At 59.2% G+C, this 16519-nt stretch overlaps 1 protein-coding gene across 1 annotated transcript; it reads left to right on the top strand.

Annotated features, from left to right (window-relative positions):
- The first annotated feature begins 2591 nt into the window (after positions 1-2591).
- On the top strand, positions 2592-16501 carry LOC133151407 (voltage-dependent T-type calcium channel subunit alpha-1H-like). The gene is made up of 35 exons (XM_061274399.1): positions 2592-2942; positions 4020-4213; positions 6001-6094; positions 6248-6381; positions 6560-6657; positions 6904-7063; positions 7151-7457; positions 7581-7673; positions 7763-8243; positions 8657-8919; positions 8995-9146; positions 9233-9418; positions 9505-9622; positions 9696-9851; positions 9936-10023; positions 10107-10249; positions 10374-10520; positions 10620-10720; positions 10790-10913; positions 11032-11100; positions 11168-11349; positions 11430-11556; positions 11794-11919; positions 12014-12103; positions 12181-12373; positions 12484-12635; positions 12699-12808; positions 13026-13159; positions 13304-13374; positions 13652-13730; positions 13871-13992; positions 14076-14351; positions 14424-14550; positions 14622-15073; positions 15148-16501. Exons 1-35 carry the CDS (start codon positions 2790-2792, stop codon positions 15613-15615), a joined length of 5970 nt encoding a protein of 1989 aa, XP_061130383.1. The 5' UTR covers positions 2592-2789; the 3' UTR covers positions 15616-16501.
- Positions 16502-16519: the final 18 nt, after the last annotated feature.

Raw genomic sequence — 16519 nt, 5'->3', positions numbered from 1 at the left:
TTGTTTTGATTGAACATTCAATGGAAACGGAACTCAAATTTGCCAGCAGATCAAAGCCTGACCTTCTGTTGACTCTAAAATAGTGTAAGACACCTTTTTAGGCCACAGCTTCCAGCATAGAAAAAAAAAAAACCTACTAGTTTGGATGGAGAAATAAATGCCTCTGCTTGTACAATCACTTGAATATAACCAAAAGCAATCATTTCTTGACAACTTTGCTGGCAAAAAAAACACTTGAAACACCGTCATTTGCTTTGGAAACTTCGTTCGTGCGTCCGTCCGTCCCAAGTGCAACAACAAACACACCAGATTCCAAAACTGGCTGATGAACGGAATCTGGCCTTTTGGACAAGGACCACGGCCTCACTCTGGCTCTCTCTCTCTCTGTACATGACGACGAGTGCGCGAGGTGAGTCGAGTGAGACCTGCTCATCGGTCAAAAGATGCTTGTCAAGCACATTCCACGTAAGTCTTGTGCTTCAACTACAAATGGTGGCTTCACGAGATTTCAATTTGATTGCCTGACGCTTCGCCCGGTGCTATATTTCCAAAATGATTGGAAAGCTTGCTCTCGGCGAAGATGGCCACAGCGCGGTGCTGTGAGCCTTGGCGTCAACTGATCAAGCTACGAAAGGTGGCGCTGAAAGGGCCGAGCACGAGCAGATGCCTTTCCTCTCCTCTTCCGACAACGGATTAGTGGCCGCGCTCAACATCACGTATGAAAGGTCAAGGACACGGCAGACATTTCAATTTTGCGTCATCTACTTGTATCGTGTACTGTGTCTCGTCACCGTGGGATAGAGGAGACGGAATTTCGGTTTCTTTGTGTGTCTTGACATATGAAGGGATTGACAATAAACCTGACTTTGACTTTTCATCCATGAGTTTAACCCCTGCACACATTATCATCCATTATTCCAGTCATTCTGTAACATTCAGAGGATTGACGGCCGTCCCTATGTCCGTGCGTGCGTGCGTGCGTGCGTGCGTTTTTTGTCAGGATAACATCATGCACTTCCCGTCGTCAAGGCCAAAGGTCGCTAAGCAACTTGGCCCTCTGTCAGAAAAGATGCTAACAGAGGATGAACCATTAAAACAAACAAAAAAAGATCATATCAGACAATGAAACTATAATGTCAGTAATCCTTTAGACGATCTCGGGCGGGCCTAGGCAAAGTGTAAATGCGGCCGGCCGGCCGGCCGGCCGCCATGTGCAGAGGAGGCGGGCGGGCGGGCGGGCGGGCGGTCTCGGGGGAACCTTGTGTGCGTGTGCGTGCTCCATCGAACGCTTTGTGTGGCGAACCCGGTCCACTTAAGGTGTGTACTGGTATGACTGGGATGTACCCTTGGATGGTCTCCATGGCAATCCCGCCGACTGATCAGCGCCTATCGATTCAATAGCCACAATGACCCGCAGCCTTTGTGTTTCTCCGTCACAGCGGCGTGAAACGAGACACTTTGCGGCCATGCGCCCGCTGGTTGCCATGGAAACGCACCCATGTGGGGAGACGGGGGGGGGGGGGGGGCGATAATAATGTTTGGCCTAGATACTCATCGCTCGACCGAGCGGCAACACGGGGGGGTTATTGTGCAAAACGACGTCTGAACACGGCGCGGTGACAGCAACGCAGTGAAAAATGCATGAACCGAGTCCGCGGAAGCAAAACGAAAGAGACTCGCGAGTTCACGGAACACACGCACGCACACACGCGAGTCGCGCGCGCGAGTCGCGCTGGAAGGAGGCGATGGTGAGATCATCGTCATCAGTTGTCGGAAGCGTCCCTCTGAGGATTACGTAACGTGGCCGGATGGCCTTCCTCCGATATTCGAGCGAGTCAACCTCAGCTGTTGCTAACCAAACCAACAGCACTTTTAAATGCCGGGAGTTCCTTGAACGCTTTGTCAGCAGTCTGCGGGTTTGTGCGCCTTGACGTCAACGCAAAAGGCCAACTTCTGCCAATGACCATAAAGATCATCATCAATCGCTCGATCATCAACCGAGGTCACTTTGAACGAACACGAGCGTTTGGCGATCGTGACCGTCGCTGCAGAACCACGTGGCGTCGTCTTCAAATGTAATCCTTCCGGTGCGGTGTCGACGCGGATTGACAGCGAACTCTGACACCTGCCGGGCCCGGCTGGCAGATGTGCGGCCGGCATTTGTCATTTTGTGGCACCGGCCGGCCCCGCCCGGCCCCGCCCGGCCCCGCCCGGCCCGGCCCGGCCCCGCCCGGCCCCGCCCGGCCCCGCCCGGCCCCGCCCGGCCCCGCCCGGCTAGATGCTACAAATAGCCTTGCGGCTGAGCGCGGGTCGAGCAAGTCGTGCGCAAGCGTTGGTTTGTTGGGATTGATCCCTCGTAGATTTGCACGCGTTCATCGGTCAATGGATTGTTATTTCATTCATGTGGCTGTATTGTCAATGAACTAGACATTTATCAACGTTGAAAGTTTCTTGAGAGCAGATAAATTGCTCATTGTTGCACGATGGGGGTGTTCTCGCAATCAAGCAGGGAGCCTCGTGTACCGGAAGTAAGTTTAAGAAGCTCTTATTTTGGAGCTCGCGGTGTAAGTGTATCCGGTGTTGCCGCGAGCGAGCGAGCGAGCGAGGGAGCTCGACTCGGGCTCGCTCTGTCTCTCCTCCTCACTCTCCGCTTCCTCCCCGCGGTGCTGGCCGACTCCTTTACCTGACTCCAGAACGCCGGCTGGCTGGCGGACGGGCGGTCGAGAGGGCGTGCAGACAGGCGGCAGGCAGGCAGGCAGGCAGGCGGGGGTCGCGTGGTCCTAACTTGGATGCCCCCCATCCAACCCGCGGATTTACTTGCGTATCTTTGTTTTGGAGTGAGCGCGCGCGCAAGGCGGGGTCTCCATGGAGCACCGAGGCTCCCACAGGAGTTCCGGGCGCGCGGCCGACGCGCAGTAACGATGGACGGACGCCGCTCCCCGGTAAGCCCCGCCAGGAACTTTTCGGTGTCTCCGTTGACTTTTTGAACGCACGCACGCACGCACGCGGTTGTGCGTGCGGGCGGGCTGTCGCTCGTTCGCGCTCGGGTGTGTCGTCAGTGCAGCATGAGAAGAAAAGGCTTTGGAGTGTGTGCTCCTCCTCGTGAGCAATGTTGGATGATTTCGCCGAGGTGCATTCGTTCATTGGAAGTCATTTGACAGCAGACATTGCTTGCTCTCCCTTATCCTCTCGCCACGCACGCAGCACTCGACTTTGCTGTCGACGGTGCTCATGCAAATGCTCTCAGGTGCACGCGCACGTCAGGTGTTGCTTGCTTGGTTGCTTGCTTGCTTGCTTGCTTGCTTGCTTGCTTGGTTGCTTGCTTGGTTGCTTGCTTGGTTGCTTGTTTGGTTGCTTGTTTGGTTGCTTGTTTGGTTGCTTGTTTGGTTTGGGGCTTTTGGCGAGTGAGTTCCAATTGATGGCGGTCTCGGTCACGATCTCGGTGGCGGTGGGCCTACCTCACCAATCTCGTCATCAAAGCAAAATATATGCAGCATTAAACATGCACAAACATGAGTTTATTTGATTGACATCTGAAAATATTCAAAGGGATCACATCTTTTTTCTGAATTTAACATCTATCATTTTGTCATCAATCCTGGATTTCCAGGAAATGCAAGCCAAAAGCGTTTTGTGAGCAGACTGCTTGGGGGGCTTTCCTCAACGCTGCGCCTTCCTTCCTTCCTTCCTTCCTTCCTTCCTTCCTTCCTTCCTTCCTTCCTTCCTTCCTTCCTTCCTTCCTTCCTTCCTTCCTTCCTTCCTTCCTTCCTTCCTTCCTTCCTTCCTTCCTTCCTTCCTTCCTTCCTTCCTTCCTTCCTTCCTTCCTTCCTTCCTTCCTTCCTTCCTTCCTTCCTTCCTTCCTTCCTTCCTTCCTTCCTTCCTTCCTTCCTTCCTTCCTTCCTTCCTTCCTTCCTTCCTTCCTTCCTACCTTCCTTCCTTCCTTCCTTCCTTCCTTCCTTCCTTCCTTCCTTCCTTCCTTCCTTCCTTCCTTCCTTCCTTCCTTCCTTCCTTCCTTCCAGGTGCTCCCCGTCATGACGGACGCCTCGGAACCAGAAGCGCACAGCGGGGGGGCCTCGCCGCAGCGTCGCGTGTCGCCGGAAGGGGAGGAGGAAGCCGAGAAGCTGCCGTACCCCTGGCTGGCCCCAGTGGTTCTGTTGGCGCTTACGCAGAGCAGCCCGCCCAGGTCCTGGTGCCTACGGGCCGTGTGCCACCCATATCCTTTCGGCCTTGGTTTGAAAGGCTCCGGCGGCCGGCGTTTGAAGACTCCTCCCCCCCCCCCCCCCCCAGCCTAAGGCTCCCTGCCAATGCTGCCTTCTGGGCCCAATTGCAGAGCCCATCCCAGCGGCGTTTTCGGCTCAGGCAGGGAATCTCCCTCTTTGGAGGAATCACCCGGTTGCCTAGCAACTCTGGTGTGACGGCCTCACTTCCGCTCGTTCACAAAAATCTCATTTGAAATGCTATGTTTGGCTTGAAATGCAAACCAGAGCGGCTTCAAAACCAAACAAACGGCCAAACTTGAATTTGGGCCCGCAAAGCCGCTTGCTTCTGCAACGCTCCAACCATTCTTTTTTTTTTTTTTCCTCTCCTGCCCCTGACGTGGTGCTTGCTTCATGTCACACGAGAAATGCGCGCACGCTAACTTATTCATCAGTGCATGAAAGATTGAAAAGGTGTTTCCTTTTGTTTATGTGGATTCTACTGCTGCTTTCTTCCTGCTTACTTCCCTTTCTCTCTCCCTGCCGCTCTCTCTCTCTCTCTCTCTCTCTCTCTCTCCTCCCCATCCCTCCATTTGACGAAACGGGCTGGAGTTTAATGGCCGCCCAAAGTAGGGCGAAGCTGTCGCCCAGCCCTCCCAACCCCCCTCCCTCCCTCCCTCCCTCCCTCCCTCCCTCCCTCCCTCCCCTCCAGGCAATGAAGGTGTTTGCGGCGTGTTGCCATGGTAACCGGTTGAGGGGCACTGCCCAGGCAATAATGGTGACAGAGACACTTTGACACCTTAGCTGTCATCAAAACCTTGTTTAAACCCTAAAGGCACCTTTGGAAGGCAAATTTCAAGTGGGCATCAAAATCAAGCGAAGGGCGGAAGGGCGGATAAACGACTTTGGGCTTGCTGCCCGCCATGCTTTAAGGAAGCAAAGGCTTTGCGTGGAAACTGGGCTGGCAAGTGATGCGAGCGGCTTTGATCCGCCTGACCTTTCCCGCCCGCACCGCCAACGTAGGGGGGACGCACGCACAAGGGCAAGGGGACGTGTTTTACAGCCAGCGTCGGAACACAGCCATGTAGGCAGCCATGTAGGCAGCCATGTAGGCAGCCATGCTAGGAACACTGCCGCTCGCTCGCTCCGGTCGCTCGCTCCGGTCGCTCGTCACTTTGTCCCTTCATGGAAAGCATCATGAGTGAGTGAGTGAGCGAGCGAGCGAGCGAGCGAGCGAGCGAGACAACGGCATTGCTTCTTCGTCTCAGGCGCGAGCTTCCCTTTGCGTGCATGCACAATGGTCCCCAAATGTTCCAAGTGTGCGTGTGTGTGTGTGTGTGTGCGCGAGTGAACGCGTGTTGACATGCATTTGTTCCGCGGTGGCCCAGATGAAGCCGATTGGCAAACTCCTGTCAGTTGAGTCCCAAGGTGAGAGCTGTGTGGTTCCCATGGCAACGTAAGCACCGGGATGACACTGGATTAGCCTCTGCCCCCCCCCTCCATCCTTTTCACGGTGTCTCGCTCGCTGTGTGCTGAAGGATTGTGCTCTCATTATTCTGCCGCCCTCTTGAGAGCAAAGTGTCCGCCGCAAACATGTGCGCGTGTGCGTGCGTGCGTGCGTGCGTGCGTGCGTCCAATCCGGCACGTGTGGTTTGGCATTCAGCAGCACCATTGCCAGTTTGCCGCCTTGCGTTGTTTCCCTCCGGTCGTCGGTGTGCAAAGGTGCCCAAATGTCCCTTGAGATGGATTTGCCGTTCAGTCATTTGGTCAAAGTTGCAAATGTGACCCTTGACCTTTTGGCCACCTGGTTCGAGCGTGTCAGCATCTTGGCCATCCTGCTCAACTGCGTGACTTTGGGGATGTTCCAGCCCTGCGACGACACGCCCGTCCTCCTGCAGGTAACCAAAGGACAAATGAGCTTTGGCTGAGGTGAAGCTTGAGCCTCCAAACTCCCTCCCTATGCCCTCCCTATGCCCTCCCTCCCTCCCTCCCTCCCTCCCTCCCTCCCTCCCTCCCTCCCTAACCCTCCCTCCCTCCCTCCCTCCCTCCAGGCACTGGACGACGGCATCTTTGCGTTCTTCGCCGGGGAGATGCTGGTCAAGATGGTGGCGCTGGGGATCGTCGGCCACAACGGCTACCTGGGAGACCCGTGGAACCGGCTGGACTTCTTCATCGTGGTGGTGGGGTGAGTTTTTGACACTGCTGACATTAAGCAGGAGCTTTGTGTGCGTGCGTTGGTGCGCCTGAGCCCGCCGCCGCCGCCACTTGTTTAATGCCAGGGAAATGTCAAGCAAGTGCGTCTGGGGGCGCCATTGGCTGGGACTTAACGGGCTGCAGCGCTCTGGCTCTGTTGTCTGTTCCAGGATGCTGGAGTACTCGCTGGACGGCCACAACGTCAGCCTGTCGGCCATTCGCACCGTGCGCGTCCTGCGGCCACTCAGGGCCATCAACAGGGTTCCCAGTGAGTTCTTCCCTCCCTCCCTCCCTCCCTCCCATGTCAATAGAATCATTGCGGATGGATGATGAAGGCAGGCCCCAAAAAAGGCAGACACCCACTTTGTTTCTGTCCAGCTTTGCACATGCATTGATTGATTGTTGATTGATTGACACGCCGAGCACTTTTCTGCTGCTCAGGGCAAAAAGGCTTGTCCACATCAATGGTGGGCTCAACTCAGACTTGTGTGTGTGTGTGTGTGTGTGTGGTGAGGCATGCGCATTCTGGTGACGCTGCTGCTAGACACGCTTCCCATGCTGGGCAACGTGTTGGCGCTGTGCTTCTTCGTCTTCTTCATCTTTGGCGTGGTGGGCGTGCAGCTGTGGGCGGGGCTCCTGAGGAACCGTTGCTTCATGGCGGACGACGTCAAGACGTAGGACGGGGCCGGCGGCGTTCTTTGGATGGATATTTCTTCTCTGTGGCTCCACCGGTGGTGTATTTTGTTTCGCCGGCGGCGCAGGCGCCTGGACGTGTCCACGCTGAGCCTTTACTACCGGCCGGGCGCCACCGACGAGCACCCGTTCATCTGCTCGGCCGAGCGGGACAACGGCATGCTGCGCTGCGCCGACGTGCCCCGCCGCCGCGTGGCCGGCAGGGCCTGCTCGCTGGCGGCCGGGGAAAGGCCGGCCGCGGCGCCGGCGGGGGCCGGCCCGTCGTGCGTCAACTGGCACCAGTACTACAACGAGTGTCGCGCCGGCGAGCTGAACCCGCACAAGGGAGCCATCAACTTTGACAACATTGGCTACGCCTGGATTGCCATTTTTCAGGTGACATTGGATGGAGGGTGGCAAAGAGGCAGAGGCAGCCAGGCAGGCGGCAAATGAAAAGAGCTTTCCAATTTGAAACTACTTTTAGCCAAATATGAAAGCCTGACCTTTCTCCTGTGGCAGGTCATCACGCTGGAAGGCTGGGTGGACATCATGTACTACGTCATGGACGCCCACTCCTTCTACAACTTCATCTACTTCATCTTCCTCATTATCGTAAGCTGGCGCCCTCCACCTTGTGATTGGCGTGTGATGGATGGATGGATGGATGGATGGATGGATGGATGGATTCTCTTTGCTGGCAGGTGGGCTCCTTCTTCATGATCAACCTGTGCCTGGTGGTGATCGCCACGCAGTTCTCGGAGACCAAGCAGCGCGAGCACCAGCTGATGAAGTCGGAGCAGCGCGCCCGCCAACTGCACCAGTCGGCGTCCACGCTGGCCAGCGACAGCCAGCCGGGCAGCTGCTACGAGGAGATGATGCGCTACGCGGCGCACTTGGGCCGCAAGGCGGGCCGCCGCCTGTCCCGAACGCTGGCCCGGGCCGGCCCGCTCTGCGCCCGGCGCCGCCGGGACCCATCCCGGACCAACGGGCTGGCGCGCCGGCATTCCGGCCACGTGTCGGGCGACCCGCACGGGCCGCTAGAAGACCCGAGTAACGGAGGCTTCAATTATCCCGTCATAGCGCCGCTCCTCAGGCACCCGGACGCACAGAGCGCGCATCGCACGAGAGCGGTCGCCACGGAGACCGACGACGTGCTGCCACTGCAGCTCGTGGCCGAACACGGTGAGAAGCCGCCGGTGGGTTAGCAAGTGAGTGAGTGAGTGAGCCCAATGTGTGGCCTGAATGTCAAGTTTGGGTGAGCGGGCGGGGCATTTTTTAGACCGTTTTTCTTTGGGCCTCTTTTATTTGGGGTGTAATCCCACCCTTGGCCACAAGATGGCAGCACATCTGTAGTTGTTCCATCCCGCTTTGGCGAGACCCCGACTTAGGTTTGAAAGTCTGGGCAACACAGAAGGACGGACGGACGGACAGTGCGGTATTTTCTTCTTCTTCTTCCAAGAGGACATGTCTTTGTTCATATTGACGTCTCCCATGAACCTAAAATGCTTTTTGCACACCTGACGAAAAAAGACGGTGCATGGCGCCTGCTAAACATGGATGGTACGGCGACGGCTTGTTGTGTGTTTTTGCGGCAGGCGGTCGCGCGGAGCTGCCGGGCGAGCTCCCGTCGGCGGAGGCGGCCTGTCCGCACTGCGACCGCCGCAACCGAGCGTGGCGGCCCCGCAACGAGAGCCCGGGCGGGAGGGCGGCAGGCGGCGGCGGCGGCGGAGGGTGGGCATGCTGGGCTCAAGTCAGGAGCAAACTGGAGCTCATCGTGGCTAGCCGATACTTCAACAGAGGCATCATGATGGCCATCCTCATCAACACGCTGTCCATGGGAATCGAGTACCACCAGCAGGTTGGTGACATTGACTTCCAAAATGTCCATTTGAAAGTGGAACCGTTGGATTTGAAGGTGTCCCGATGTGTGCAGCCGCAGGAGCTGACGGACACGTTGGAGATCACCAACGTGGTGTTCACCAGCGTCTTCAGCCTGGAGATGCTGCTCAAAGTGGCGGCGCTCGGCCTCTGGGGCTACGTCAAGAACCCGTACGACGGCTTCGACGGCGTCATCGTCGTCATCAGGTGCCGTGGTCGCGGGGTGCCGCCGTCGCCGCCGCCGCCGCCAGTCTTGTGCGCGTGCGCGAGTGACGCCGCGTGTGCCACCGTAGCGTGTGGGAGGTGGCGGGCCAGGCGCAGGGCGGCCTGTCGGTGCTGCGGACCTTCCGCCTGCTGCGGGTTCTCAAGTTGGTGCGCTTCCTGCCGGCGCTGAGGAGGCAGCTGCTGGTGCTCGTCAAGACCATGGACAACGTGGCCACCTTCTGCATGCTGCTCGTGCTCTTCATTTTCATCTTCAGGTAAGGGGGGGGGGGGGGGGGGTCAATGGGAGAGCTTTGCCATCCATCCATCCGTCACGCACGCACGCCGTCCGTCTCCGGAGCAGCATCCTGGGCATGCACCTGTTTGGATGCAAGTTTGGCTTGCGCCAAGACAGCGGAGACACGCTCCCCGACAGGAAGAACTTTGACTCGCTGCTTTGGGCCACCGTCACCGTCTTCCAGGTTGCGTTCGCTGGCACGTTGAGAGCTTTTTGCTGGCTGGCCCGTGTCCCGCAGCCATTGTGTGTCCCGGCAGATCCTGACGCAGGAGGACTGGAACGCCGTCCTGTACAACGGCATGGCGTCCACCACGCCGCTGGCGGCGCTCTATTTTGTGGCGCTCATGACCTTCGGCAACTACGTCCTCTTCAACCTGCTGGTGGCCATCTTGGTGGAAGGCTTCCAGGCCGAAGTGAGGGCGGCCGCCGGCGCCGCCGCCGCACTCCCCCGCGATCTTGCTTTCAGGAGCCTCGGCTTTTGTGCGTCTGGCTTTTAGGGCGACGCCAGCCGCTCGGATTGGGACAATGAGGCCCGCTCGCTGTCGTACGAGGACGAGGAGAAGCTGAGGGAGTTGTACGCCGCCGGTGGGTCGCCCGCACCCGCTGCCGCCGCCGGCTTGAGAAGCGCCATCTTGCTCTGGACTCAACTTTTTTTTTCACCTTGCAAGAGCTGAAGATCTGGGCCATGATGGGCAGCCCCAACGGTCCCCTGAACCCCAGGGCGTCCATGCCCGTCGTCGGGCAGGCGGAAGCCACGCCCATCGTGATCTACGCCAGTGCGCTGGAGAGCCTCCAGCAGCAGAGGGAGCTGGTGAGCCATTGGGATAAGGCGCTTAGCCTGCACGTGACGACCATGGGACAATTAGTCTCTGTAACAATCAACTTTGCTCCGACGCGCTTGTCACGTTACCGAGTGGCCTTTTTTCTCTCGGCAGCTTTTTCAACGCCAAGACACGCTAGGCCTGCCCGCATTGTCGTCGTCAACGGAGGGGCCCCCGCAGAGCCCGGGCCGGTCGGCCCAGACGGAGTCGCCGCTGTCCCAGCGCGGCCGGACGGCCGCTGCTCCCGACGATGCGGACGAGGTCGGTCGGTCGGTCGGTCGGTCGGTCGGTCGGCCGGCGGGCTCTTTGAATTGGGAAAGCGCCGGTGGCGTTGATGTCGCTCCCTCTGTGCCCTTGCAGACTTTGTACCAGAAAGTGCGCAAACTGCTGGAGCCGTACCAGCCCGAGTGGTGCGCCCGGCACGGCGACTGGTCATTCTTCGTCTTTGCTCCGGGCAACGGGTAAAGGCCCTGCTGCGGCGCCTGAGTCCGTAAAGGCTCTTTACAGTGCCTGTGCGTGTGTACGTGCAGCTTCAGGCTGTGGTGCCAGAAGACCATGGGCCACAAGATGTTTGACCACATCATCCTGCTCTTCATCTTCCTCAACTGCATCACCATTGCGCTGGAGAGGCCCGACATTCAGCCGCACAGCATGGTGACACACGCCGTCCGTCGCACCAATCACGCGTCTGCCAAATGGACTGACTCACCGCCATCTTGGCCATTTTTCTGACGCCAAGGGGCCATGTTTTTCATTCTCTGTGCTTGTCCAGGAGCGCGCCTTCCTCAGCGTGTCCAACCACATCTTCACTCTCATCTTTGTGGGCGAAATGATGATCAAGGTGAGCGAGCGAGTGAGCGAGCGCGCGCACGCCAGGAGGCCATTTTTGTGGCGCTGCTTTGGCGCAGGTGGTGGCCTTGGGCGTGTGCTTTGGAGAGGGCGTCTATCTGCAGAGCAGCTGGAACATCCTGGACGGGGTCCTGGTGGCCGTGTCCCTGGCGGACATCCTGGCCTCGGCGGTGGCGGGCGGCAACCGCATCCTGGGCATCCTGCGCGTCCTGCGGCTGCTGCGCACGCTGCGACCGCTCAGGTGCCGGCCGGCCGCCCGCCCGCCAACCCGCCGCCGTATGCCGCGTGAGAGCTGAGCGCCCGCCCGCCACGCCCTTTCAGGGTGATCAGTCGAGCTCCGGGCCTCAAACTGGTGGTGGAGACGCTGATCACGTCGCTCAGGCCCATCGGCAACATCGTCCTCATCTGCTGCGCGTTCTTCATTGTCTTTGGCATTCTGGGCGTTCAGGTGAGCGACGCATATTTGCAGGCAGACCGTTTGGCATCCGTCACCAGAAAGGGCCGCTGGCGCAGGCGCTGGCGCAGGCGCTGGCGCAGGCACCCGCGCCTGCGCTGGCGCAGGCGCTGGCGCAGGCACCCGCGCCTGCGCTGGCGCAGGCGCTGGCGCAGGCACCCGCGCCTGCGCAGGCGCCGCTCTCGCTCCCATCACGCTCGCATTGGCTTGGATGTGTGTGCGTGTGCGCAGTTATTCAAAGGCAAGTTCTTCCACTGCGACGGCTTCAACGTGACCGGCATCACCAACAAGACGCAGTGCTTGGATGCGGGCCACCGCTGGCTACGCAGGAAGTACAACTTTGACAACCTGGGACAGGTGGGACAGGGGAAGCGGGCTGCCTGCCCGTCTCAGCCAATCTGACGTCAACCAAATGTCCGTCCGTCCGTCCGTCCGTCCGTCCGTCCGCCAGGCGCTGATGTCTCTCTTTGTGCTGTCGTGCAAAGACGGCTGGGTCAGCATCATGTACGACGGGCTGGACGCGGTCGGCGTGGACCAGCAGGTGCGGCGGGTGACCCGTCCCGACCCGGCCCGGCTTGGATTGGCGGCTAAAGGCCGGCCGACCGGCTCTATTTTCAGCCCGTGCGCAACAACAACCCGTGGATGCTGCTCTTCTTCATCTCCTTCCTGCTCATCGTCAGCTTCTTTGTGCTCAACATGTTTGTGGGCGTGGTGGTGGAGAACTTCCACAAGTGTCGCCAGCAGCAGGAGGAGGAGGAGGCCCGCCTCCGCGAGGAGAAGCGACGCAAGCGCCTGGAGAAGAGGCGCCGCAGTGAGTTGCTCGACTATGGCCAAAAGCCTTCCAAAGACGCCTTCAAGTGCGTGCATGGAGGGGGGCAGGGGTCAGAAGTTATGAGGCGGCATGTCTCTTCACGCGCGCAGAGGCCCTGGAGAAGCCGTACTACGCCGACTACTCGCCGTTGCGTCGCTCCATCCACAGCGTGTGCACCAGCCACTATCTGGACCTCTTCATCACCATCATCATCTTCACCAACCTGCTCACCATGAGCATGGAGCATTACAAGCAGCCCCGGGTAACCACGACGACAGTCCCGCTCTTATCGCCGTACGTCACTGTGCGCGTGTGTGTGGAACAGTACCTGGTGGAGATCCTCAAGTACTGCAACTACGTCTTCACGCTGGTGTTTGTCATCGAGGCCGTCCTCAAGCTGGTGGCGCTCGGCCTTCGGCGCTTCTTCAAAGACAGGTGATATGAGAAATTGAGCGCCAACACACACACGTGGCGGCGAAGGACGGATGGATGGACGGCTCCTCGTGAAACGACCGCTAATCAAAGTCGAGCGACGGCCGAGCCCAAACTATGACGAGGAATGCAATAGCATCCTGCTTGCTAGCTAGCTAGCTAGCGCTAGCACGGAATGCAAAACGCCAGCACGCACGCCTGCGCTTTTTGTGCTGTCCAGGTGGAACCAGTTGGACCTGGCCATCGTGCTGCTGTCCATCATGGGAATCACGCTGGAAGAAATCGACCTGAACGCCTCGCTGCCCATCAACCCCACCATCATCCGCATCATGAGGGTGCTGCGCATCACGCGCGGTGCGTTCAGCCATTGCGTTTGTTCCAAAAGTGCCAGCGAGGCCTAGCTAGCGCTCCTCGCAAAGTTCCCGAGGCTGACTGGGGCTCTCCCCAAAGTGTGCACCCTTTGAAATTGGTGTCGCTCGCTTCCTGCTCCCGCTGCAGTTCTGAAGCTGCTGAAGATGGCTACAGGGATGCGAGCTCTGCTGGACACCGTCATGCAGGCGCTGCCTCAGGTGAGCCGCCATTGCCGCTCGTTGTTGCTTTGAGCTTCTCTTTCTCTTTTCTGTCTTTCTTTCTTTCTGTCTTTCTTTCTTTCCTCCTTGACGCGGGTGTAATAGGGCACGCGTGCCTCCATTTGGGATCTCAACCTGGTTCTGCACGCCTGCCTCCCTCCCTCCCTCCCTCCCCTCACCGTGTGTGTGTGTGTGTGTGGGGGGGGAGGCACCGTATACACGTACTGTATATATGTGTCATACGGTTGTTTGTCCGTCTGTCCGTCCGTCCGTCTAGGTGGGGAATCTGGGTCTGCTCTTCATGTTGCTGTTCTTCATCTATGCAGCTCTGGGAGTTGAGCTCTTTGGAAAACTGGGTTAGTGCACGTGTGTGCGCGTGAGTGCGTGTTTGCTGCCTGACATGCATTCAAGATGCAATCGGAGGCCCCCCCCCCCCCTCGGGCCCTGGTTTCCCGTCGCAGCCCACTCTAAGGCCTCGGCGGCGCTTGCTTTCTAGAGTGTTCCGAGGAGAACCCGTGCGAGGGCCTGAGCCGTCACGCCACCTTCCACAACTTTGGCATGGCCTTCCTGACACTCTTCCGAGTGTCCACTGGGGACAACTGGAACGGGATCATGAAGGTGAATGACGCGTGCTGACGGATCGGCCCGAAGCCTCCCATCCCCCTCCCAAGCGCGCCTCATGATGATATTTGTGTTTGAAGGACACGCTGCGCGAGTGCCGCCCAGGCGAGCGCCACTGCCTCAGCTACCTGCCGCTGATCTCGCCCGTCTACTTTGTCACCTTCGTGCTGACGGCGCAGTTTGTGCTGGTCAACGTGGTGGTGGCCGTCCTCATGAAGCACCTGGAGGAGAGCAACAAGGAGGCGCAGCTGGAGGAGATGGAGGAGCGGAGGGAGCGCGAGGAGGCCGCCCACAGGAACAGCGCCGCCTCGGGGGGCGGGGAGCCCGCCGCCGCCGCCGCCGACGTGCCCGCTCAGGTTTGCCTCCATGGCTCGTGTCAGAATGTTCTAGTTTAAGCACTCTCAAACGGGTCCCGTTTTTTGATGCAGGCGCGGTCAGAGGAGCGTTGCCCCGGGAAGCCGCCGAGCTTCGGCCGCATGATGTCGCTGCCCGGCGACGGATGGCAGCCGCTCGGGTGCGTGCCGTACGACGCCTGCCTGGCCTACGGCTACTCAGGTGAGACTTCTTGGGCGTCGCCGCCTGCGACTGGCCTCACTCACGCCCTTTCTTTTGTCCGGGCGGGGCAGGCTCGGTGTCGTCGCTGGGCTCCGGCTCCTCGTTGCAGGTCCCGGGCGCCCTCCCCGCCATCGGCCACGCCTCGCTGGGCTCGGGACAAGGCGGCCGCCCCGTCATCCGCCTCAGCATGGACGGAGACTCGCCCCGCCGAAGCGGCCCGCCCGACCGCCGCCGCCGCCTAGACTCAGCCCGCAGCGTGGACGGGCGCCGCTCGAGCCCCTCCCGGGCCGCCGCCGAGCCTCGCCGACTGAGCTCGGCCGGCCACAGCCTGGATGGGTGCAGGCCCGCCCTGGTGTCCAGCTGCAGCGTGGACAGACAGCCGTCGCTCAAGGCCTCCGGGGGGCGCTCTCAGTGGCTGAGCCCTGAAGGCAGTCTGGATCGCAACAAGCTAAGCCCCTCGTACGTCCCCGACCTGGAGATCCCGACGTCGTTCCGTGCAACCGGTCGGCGGCTGCGCAGACAAGTCAGTGTCTTTTCTCGTTTGACTTCCACGTGAGCTTTTGAGCGTTGCACGTGACATCACGTCTTTGCACGTAGGAGGCCGTGCGCTGCGATTCGTCCGATCGGATCGCCTCGGCCGACGACGTTTCGGGCAGCCGCCTGGTCGGACCCGCGTCTTCTCGCTCCACGCCGCCCTGCCGGCGCTCATCCAGCGTTCACACCGCCAAGTTCACTCGAGCGCAGAGAGTCATCTCGTGCCGCGGCGGCGACGAGGCGGGAAAAGACACGGGGACTTCGGAGTCCCGGCCGGCGGACGACGAGGAAGTGCGGCCCATGGAAGCGCGCTCGCACAGACACCTGGCGGCGTCGCCCGATGCCGACGAGGCCTGCGGGCGCCTCGGCCGATCCGTCTCGCCGGCGTCGAGTGGAAACAAAAAGGAGCGGGTGAGCCCGCCCCCGGGGGAGCAGCCGCTTGCCACGGCTGCGCAGTTGACGGACAGCAGCGTGGAGCTCAGGAGGCGGACGCTGTCGCTGGATGCCGCCGCTCATCCCGAGTCCGACTGAGTTGGCGGGCCACGCCCCCTTTTGCTTGTCGCGTACTCCTGCTTGTTTTGCCCTGGCCTCGCGTGGCGCCTGGCCTCGCCTCGGTCACAGTAGCCTCTTGTGCGACCTCCCCGTTGCTACTGTTCAAAGGACAGGTGAGGAGGTGGTAAGATGGCCTCTCCAACTAAGATATGGCAAGGTGTCACTTCAAACGGTGTCACTTTAGCCGCATTCAAATACTATATTGTTGTTCTACTATAAGCTTAGATGTCACCGTCATTCCAAAAAGCCTCCTACCTATCCCCCCAAACGGTGCAAATCTTCCAAGGTCTTTAAAGCGGTTGAAATGCTCAACTCTGACTCCGTTTGAGTTGCCCCTTTTTGTCCGGAGTTTCCTGAGAGGCCATTTAGTTAGCAAGGCGTCCGTCGTGTGACCGGGGCTTGATCGCATCTCTACCTCGACCTGCTTGGCTGGACCCCAAACTCACACTCTCTCTCTCTCCTCGCGTTTCACTTCCTGCTTGATGGCTTTGTATTCTCAGGGTAGCATTAGCCTTCGACTGCCCCCTGCTGTCTGAAGTAGGACCCGAATCACCTTTTTTGGGCGGGCGTCCTTTCACGTGTCGGCCGGGAGCCGAGCCGAGCCGAGCCCCACCGTATTTATGCAACGTATATCCATCCGAGGGGCTTGAAAACACCTTGAGAACTTGCTCAGTGGCGCCCCCCTGCCTGGAAAAATGTATTTATTCAAGCTCAAATAATGACAAGTCTATATTTGATGAACACAGCAGCAGCTGAGGTGGCGGAGGTGACATGAGGAAGGCGAATATCTTTCATACATTACAGAATGTTGGTAGCTTGGACGATGAAACGGTCTGAGAGAAATAAAAGCACTGACTTTGGCTCACCGAAGCGTCAACATTCT

Source organism: Syngnathus typhle, linkage group LG3, assembly GCF_033458585.1.
Source record: "Syngnathus typhle isolate RoL2023-S1 ecotype Sweden linkage group LG3, RoL_Styp_1.0, whole genome shotgun sequence".
Lineage (NCBI taxonomy): Eukaryota > Metazoa > Chordata > Actinopteri > Syngnathiformes > Syngnathidae > Syngnathus > Syngnathus typhle.
The sequence above is the reverse complement of the archived record's forward strand: the minus strand, read 5'-3'. Positions and strand labels throughout refer to the sequence as shown.

Coding starts and splice junctions, on each gene's coding strand:
- LOC133151407 (XM_061274399.1), top strand. CDS start 2,790: ATGCCCCCCATCCAACCCGCGGATTTACTTGCGTATCTTTGTTTTGGA. Junction 10,024..10,106: donor GAGGGAGTTGTACGCCGCCG/GTGGGTCGCCCG, acceptor TCACCTTGCAAG/AGCTGAAGATCTGGGCCATG. Junction 11,557..11,793: donor TTGGCATTCTGGGCGTTCAG/GTGAGCGACGCA, acceptor GCGTGTGCGCAG/TTATTCAAAGGCAAGTTCTT.